General features: G+C 44.0%; 2 protein-coding genes and 2 pseudogenes across 2 annotated transcripts in view; 2 read left to right on the forward strand and 2 right to left on the reverse strand.

Annotated features, from left to right (window-relative positions):
- The window catches only part of LOC138032824 (uncharacterized), a 2,118-nt pseudogene extending 393 nt beyond the window's left edge, over nt 1-1,725 (forward strand).
- The window catches only part of LOC138031909 (beta-hexosaminidase-like), an 8,731-nt pseudogene extending 5,729 nt beyond the window's left edge, over nt 1-3,002 (reverse strand).
- Nucleotides 3,003-3,180: 178 nt separating this feature from the next.
- Nucleotides 3,181-7,500, reverse strand: part of LOC138033071 (uncharacterized) — a 37,020-nt gene continuing 32,700 nt past the window's right edge. The window contains exon 4 of the mRNA XM_068880817.1: nt 3,181-3,261. Within this exon, the coding sequence (XP_068736918.1) occupies nt 3,196-3,261 (66 nt within the window). The 3' untranslated portion in view covers nt 3,181-3,195. The remainder of the gene's footprint in view (nt 3,262-7,500) is intronic.
- LOC138033359 (uncharacterized) overlaps nt 4,732-7,500 on the forward strand; it is a 3,194-nt gene continuing 425 nt past the window's right edge. Inside the window, 2 exon segments of the mRNA XM_068881100.1 lie at nt 4,732-6,639; nt 7,017-7,500. The exon segment at nt 7,017-7,500 is cut by the window's right edge and continues 425 nt beyond it. Coding sequence (XP_068737201.1) covers nt 5,167-6,639; nt 7,017-7,500 — 1,957 coding nt within the window. The 5' untranslated portion in view covers nt 4,732-5,166.

Consider the following 7,500-nt stretch of genomic DNA (forward strand, 5'->3'; position numbering starts at 1 on the left):
GCACTTTTTTTTTAGGTCATGTTAGATGAACTGACTGCTGCACCTTGTCCAGCCTTCCCTAAGCCTGCGTATGTGGCTAGAGCTGCCAACCGACTCCGACAGAAACTCAGACCCGAGCAACCGAAAGATCTGGACTTCGAACTGGTCGAGGAATGTCTCCCTCCCGGTTTCTTCGAAGCCGACCTGACAGTTAAGCAGAGAAGGCATCTGATCTTCGCCAGACAGGAGAGGCTAAATACCCTGGCCAAGGCTAAATCCTGGTACGTGGACGGAACCTTCAAGCTTGTGCGACACTCATTCAAGCAGCTACTGACGGTGAATGATAATGCTTTCGTCCGATCTGGGAAATATGCAAAGCAAGTCCCGCTTGTGTTTGTCCTGATGGCCAACAAGAAAGAAAAAGACTACAAGAAGGTATTAATCACTGTTTAGTTATAAATTAATAAAACTGAGAAAACACTATGCACTCTATTAAGCATTAAAGTAAAGATAAAGACATAACGCAATATTCGGAATCAAACTGGGAAAACATTACGCAGTTTCCAAGTAATAATAATGTATTATATTAAGGAATCGAACTCGAAAACGTTATGCATATGCAGCTTCCAAGTATTAGTAAAACTATCTAAACCTCTTTCTACTAATCAATATCCTAGCATTTGTGTGACTAACTTAGCGTTTTGTTACATTATTTTCCAGGTACTGAAGAACATCATCGAACTACTTCCAAGCGAGCCAGCCGTCAAACAAGTTACCGTAGACTTTGAAAAGGCGCTGTGGGCGGCGTTCAGAACAATCCTGCCATTCAGGGATGCGTTTTCCACTGGACGCAAGCCGTGTGGAGGAAGGTACGTTATAGCAATTAGTTTGGACTGAACAACTAGGTAACTAGGTAACTTAGTGTTTAACTAGGTAACTTACGTGTTTGGCTATGTTTGTTTTCAGGTGCAAGAGCTCGGCCTGCAGAGAGCCTATTCCGAGGACGACGCGGTGTATAAGTATATCAGAAAGTTAATGACCCTTCCGTTCCTGCCTCACCACCAGATCAGCCCTATGTTCCTTCGTCTGCAAGTTGAAGCACAAACAGAGCCCCTTCAGAACCTCGTCGCCTATATCAGACGACAGTGGATTGAAAGCGTGGTGTTCCTTCCAAAAAACTGGAGCATGTACCAGCAGGCCATCAGAACGAACAACGACATCGAGGGATGGCACAACGCTCTGAATCGTTGTGCGAGCGGGCAGTGCGGATTACCTCTGTACTCCTTAATCGAGCTCCTGGACAGAGAGGCGAGACTTACAGCCGTCACCATCAGGCTTGTGTCCGATGAAAAACTGAGGCGGGTCCAGCGGAAGCAGTATCGAAACCTGCAGGCGAGGCTATTCGACAGCTGGGAGAAGTACGAAAGGAAAGAGAAGACCGCCGCACAGTTGCTGAAAACGTGCTCACATCTCAACGGCCCCACTCGTGGAAACTGAAGAAGTCAGTAAAAATCACAATCAAAAAACGGCTCCTTTAGGAGCCACCAAGTTTGCAAAAGTATATGACCAGCAATATTAACTATCAATAAAGAAACCTAATAAAATTTGAGGGGGGATTGGGGCGCATTGAAAGGTTCAATAACAAATATGGCGGTTCACATCAACAATCCCTCTCATGAAGTGAATTGCAAGTTATCTAATTGACAAATATTTTCAACGAAAAAGGTGTTTTTGGACGTTGGCAAACTGACATATAAGCGTTGGCGAACTGACATCAGACGTTGGCGAACCGACTTCATACGTTGGCAAACCGGTCGTTGGCGAACTGACACGTTGGCGAAACGACCGGTATTCGCTTACCGTTGTCAATTCTTCGAGTCCTGGAATTTCCAATCTCGATCCTTCGCTATCAGACAGGTGAAAATGAAACTTGTTCAGCTTGTACATCGCCATCGCGTCCAATATTTTTAAGATTTGATGTTTTGTTTTAAAGTTACGAGAAACATCAACCATCAAACCACGATAAGAAAAGCGAGGCCAGTCTTTAACTGATAGCTGAGGTACCTCGCCTTTGTCGTTTGTGAGTGAGAGAAGAGTCTGGACACCATTAAAAACTCCTGCAGGATCTTGACCGGTGATGGTTATTATTTCATTCGAGTTGTCTACTTGAAGATCATACGATTCTGTCTATATGTTCCGAGCATGAAAAGCAGAGGCCAGGTTAAGCAAAATGGCCTTCGACGTGGGTCTGGTTAAGAAAGATTCTTTCAAGCCAAGCTTGTCTTAAGAGAAAAGGCAATGGATAGAAGATATCACCAGTACAAGTTCTAAAACATGATATTTTAGGACAGTTGGGATCATTGACTACCAAGCGTTCTGGCATGACGTTACATCGACATTGCTGGTTTCACTAATTACAGAAACAGCAAACATTATTAAGTGGCAGTCTCTCTAAAAGCGGTCCACTCGACTTCGGGACCAAAAATAATTTTCCCTCATTTTTTGTCAGTGAAAAGGATTTGGCACATATATATAAAAAAGCAATTTATTATTTTCCAGTTTCTTATTTTTGCTTTGCTGCGAGCCAAAATTGAATTTGGCGGAACTGAGCTTGCCGACCGTGATCAGAAAGGTAAAATAAACCGATTTTGTGAAGCGTGCTACGTCCCCTAAAATTTAGCTCACAGAATTTCGTTTTCATACAAATTCTAAGCTACATTCATTACTTATACTGACGAAATATGGAAACTTTTCGGAAAATTCTAAGCTTACCAGAGAGGCTGGAAGACACCCTACTCTGAGGCCTTTGTTCACCTACAAAAATTTAGCCAAGTTTGAGGAAGAAAATCTCAAAAGTTGAGTCTAAATGAAGGCTAAAAAGCAGATCACAGTAAATTTCTTACCTTAATAAACCGCTCCATAAGTTCAAACCGCTGGGTATCTCCTTGGATTGCACGCGACAACAGATTAAAATCTGCCACAATCAGTGTATTTACACAACTATCGCTCGTGTCAAAGTTCATTTGCATAACCCTTGCACTCGGTGAAAATATGTCTTCTGCCGTTCAGGTTCGTTTGTTGACCTTCTGAGTAGTGACAAAAAGCTTCCTTCAGTAAATGGATAAGCTGGAGATCAAGTTTTGAGGTGCAGGTTGCGTTAAAGTTGATCAATTCTCAAGACTTGCGAGATACTCCAAAAGTAAATAATGGCTGTCACTAATTAACCGTTGCCGCCGTCCTGACAAGTTCCTTTGGTACATTCTCCCACAGATCGACGGAACGCTAGGAGAAGATGAAAGTAGTAAGTTTTCATTTACCGTTTTTATGACAACTGAATCCTGTATTACTACTAGCCTAATGACTACTAGGAACTTGAGCGTAAAGACAACAACAACGAACACTTTCCGGTTATCTCTGAGAGGTGAGCTCGTCAAGTGCACCTGAGAACACGACAGGCTTGAATGGAACCATGTTTTGCCATGGTCTGTGCTTCTGTTTCATGCTTGATGGCTGTCACTCCCCTGCTAAGTGGTGGCTTTGTGCATAGAGCCTTCATCCGACATAGCGAGGGAATGAGAGCGCGCGATTTTGTATAATCACCTGTGTTTTTATACTAAATGCATATATGTGTTAGAAGGGGCCTGTGAGAGTTTAATGATCCGCACGCACTGTACAGACAGTCAAAGGATATGTCGGTCAGTATACAGTCCGGATCCGTTGATTATTATATGCATATCCACTGTGTTTGACGGGGTCTGTGAGCGTTTGACGATCAGTACAGACTGTAGACACCAGCTAAAATAATAACTGGGTCCATCAATTACTGAGAAAGGAGTAAACGGAGTAAGCTTATGTTCTTGAAAGCGTATGGGAATAAGTCACATTGTAGCAAAAGGAAACCAGCGTAAGTAGGGACTACTAAAACAAACGGAGTAAACATGTATGTCATTCGTAAAGTGCTTATGCACGAGTTACACTTTGTTGAAACTGAAGTGAGCAACAAACTGTTAAGGCAGAACGAATATGCTAAATAGTTACGTATGCCTCGTTCTTAACGCGAAAGGTGACCGAGGCAGGCATTACCTCCCTCAACGCTTTGAACAACTTTCAAACAAAGTTTTCAAACATTGCTCCTTATAACATGATCTCTTTTGCAACTTGTATAACATTTGCTGTCGTCAGCAGCCAGTGACAATGTTCCGTTGTCCACACGAGATCACTGAGAAGAAACGACTGGTGCCAGAGTGGTAAGTCCGTAAGTGGTGAAGGTTAATTGCCAATTATGACAGCCGTCGCGTGAGCAAATTGACCCCGAACGAGAGAAATTTTGTGGCAAACTTGAGAGACAAGTTGAGATAAAACTTGCTTACTGTATTGTTGGCTTTGCACTGGTTAGGAGAACTGTTACTCAAGAAAGCCCTTTCACTACGGAGAAACCTGGTTGAAATCGTTGTTACATTAATAACTCAGTTTCGACTTAGACTGAGGAGTAGGCTGCGTTTCGTCGCATTCTGCAAACGTAGGTTCAATTTTCTGGCACTAATCATGATTATTGAGCCTCAAGGATCTAGTGATGAGTTTAGCTTCGAGTGCGACAGAGAATATAAAAATATCTGCGGTACGCAGTTTAGCAGATATTTGTTTTCTGCACGTTTCGTTAAGAATCTGTTTGTGCATTCCTGCACAATTCATGTCCCCGATGAATTGATAGTACTCGTATTTGCATGAGAGCTATTTGATATAAATAGGGTGTGCATTGTAGTGGTTCTTCCTTCGGGTCGAACGCTAGGAACGACAACTTCACTTAATTTTTTATCTTTGTTCATCTTTTATTTTCTGCTGCTGATTTGCTTTCTTGTCATTTATAGTTTAAAAGTGTTCAATTTTCACCAGCGTTCAATTTTCACATTAGCGCTCTGATGAAGGGCTAACGCTCGAAAAGTCAGCTTTTCAATCTTTGTACAGTTAGTCATAGCCTGAAAGGTTTATTTTACGATCTCTAGGGCTGCAACGGATAGTGGCAATATCTTGACGGCTTCTTATCGATTTTGTTTTTAGTGTGGAGAATATGGCCACCTCAGCGTGAGCTGCAAGTCTAGGGATAGCGCCCAGGCCTCCTCTAGCTCAACGGCTAAATGACTAGATGACGGCGATCATAAAGTTGAGTATGCTTTAGAGTTTTTCGACATGTGCACAATCGCCTGCTTAAGGAAAGTGGGTGAGGGTAGCGGTGGCAGTGTTAAAGGTCGTTTGAAGTCTCATTACGAGTTTTGGGAGTCTGTGTTAGATGCCTCGCAATTTGCGACCAGCATGATCAGGGAGGGTTATAGGCTACCTTTTAGTGAGTATCCAACTCCTTGCTTTCTCAAGAATAATAGATCTGCTTTTAAGCACCCCGAGTTTGTTGTCAAAGCTATTGAAGAGCTTCTTTGCAATAATTGTATTATTGAGCACGAATTTCCTCCATATTGTGTCAATCCTCTAACCGTGGCGGAGGGCAAGAAGCTCCGTCTCGTTATCGACCTACGCCATGTAAACGCATTTGTTTCTAAAGTAAAATTTAAGTACGAAGATCTTAGATCTCTATCCCAAGTTCTGGAAGAGAATCGTTGGTTTTTTACCTGGGATCTTAAGTCAGGTTATCATCATGTCGACATCTTTGCAGATCACCAAAAGTATTTAGGATTTTCGTGGATAATTAACGGTAAACCCAGATATTTCTGCTTTTCAGTTCTACCATTCGGTCTAAGCTCGGCTTGTCATTGTTTTACTAAGCTTATGAGACCCTTAGTCAAGCGCTGGCGCTCTATGGGCCACCTGTCCTTTGCTTACTTAGACGACGGTTTTACTAGTCAGCCGGACTTCATCTCCGCCATGGCTGCAAGTACCATCCAAAGAAAGGAGCTCAGGTTGTCTGGCCTCGTGACTAACGAAGAAAAATCTAATTGGGAGCCTAGGCAAGTCGGAGAGTGGCTCGGCCTTGTAATCGATACCATCGCTATGCAATATAGAGTACCAGATAAGAAGTTAGCCAAGCTGAAATCCCTTCTCGATGGCGCTGTCAGTGACAAATACATAACCATCCGGCAACTGGCAAGGATTGCAGGTTCAGTCATCTCCATCAGTTTAGCCGTGGGACCCATTTCTCGACTATGCACGAGACAGATGTACTATGCCATCGAATCAAGGATCGGAGGCTGGGACCAACGCCTAACGCTGTCACCGGCACTCTTAGAGGAGCTGAGGTTTTGGTTGTTCAATATTGACAGCTTCAACGGTTTCGCTATCAGACCTCCATGCTCAACCTCGCCCACAGTCATTTACACCGATGCCAGCGACTTCGCATTCAACAACAAATACGCATCACCTGGTAGCTGTGGCGTTGATGCGCTTACCCTAGATTGGTCCGGTCACAATAACTGGTTATGCCCTCCAGCAAACTTAATAATGAAGTGCGTCCGCCATCTCGAATCCTGTCGTGGCACTGGGACACTGATCATTCCTGAATGGCCATCAGCTTTTTTCTGGCCGTTTCTGCACGCCGATTCCAGTTCCTTCAAGCCCTTCGTGAAAGAGGTTGTGCCGCTACCAAGGATAAAAGATCTCTTGTTGGAAGGCCCAGGGCAAGCGATCCTGTACAAGAGGAGGCAGTCTGTTTATGTTGGCTGCCCAGCGTTTAGAACTTTAGCATTACGCCTCGAGTTTATCTGAATCGTTTGTTGTTGCTATGGCACGTTTGCGCGTTTTGTCGTTACTAATTACTTATGCAAAAGCCATTTAGGCTATGTAAGCCATTTAGGCTACGTAAGCCATTTAGGCAATGTAAGTCATTTATGCTGTAAGCCTTTTAGGCAACGTTAGCCGTTTAGGCGATGTTAATAACTTGGTTTCCCCTTTCGCGGCTCTCTCGCAAATTATGCGCGTGTGTCCGTAATTTTAGCCACCTTCGGCCTCCTTATGTATGTGCATTGTAATAACCCGCGCAGTTGAGGGCGGTGCGGATCCATTTACTCACGTGAGGTGTGTTCTTGTTTCAGTACTTTACAGATATATTCAGTAAAGGGATCTGGTCCGACGCCAGGGAGTTGGAGGATCCTGAAATGGTTGTTCTAGTCAAAGAGCTGAAAAATCTTCGGAAGTCCTCAAAGGCAAGTTCAACGCTTTCCAAGTATGCTTCAAGCTGGAAAGCGTGGTGCACGTGGTCATCATCCACTCTGCACATCCCTGAGATACCTGCCAAGCCCCTACATGCTGCTCTGTTTCTGACGGAGATGTTTCTTTCATGCGTTGAAAAGGGCACCGGATCTTCAGCTCTTGAGTCAGCCGTCTATGCTATTAGATGGGCGCATCGCGCAGCCGGCTTGAATTCACTGACGGACCACCCAGTCGTGCAATCCACTCTGGAGGGCGCGAAAAGAAAGCTTGGACGGCCGGTGAATCCCAAGGAGCCAATCTCCTTGGAACTTGTAGAGACACTTTGCATGAATTACGCGTCCAGCTCATCCCTTAGACATCTTCGAT

Source organism: Montipora capricornis, chromosome 14, assembly GCF_036669925.1.
Source record: "Montipora capricornis isolate CH-2021 chromosome 14, ASM3666992v2, whole genome shotgun sequence".
Lineage (NCBI taxonomy): Eukaryota > Metazoa > Cnidaria > Anthozoa > Scleractinia > Acroporidae > Montipora > Montipora capricornis.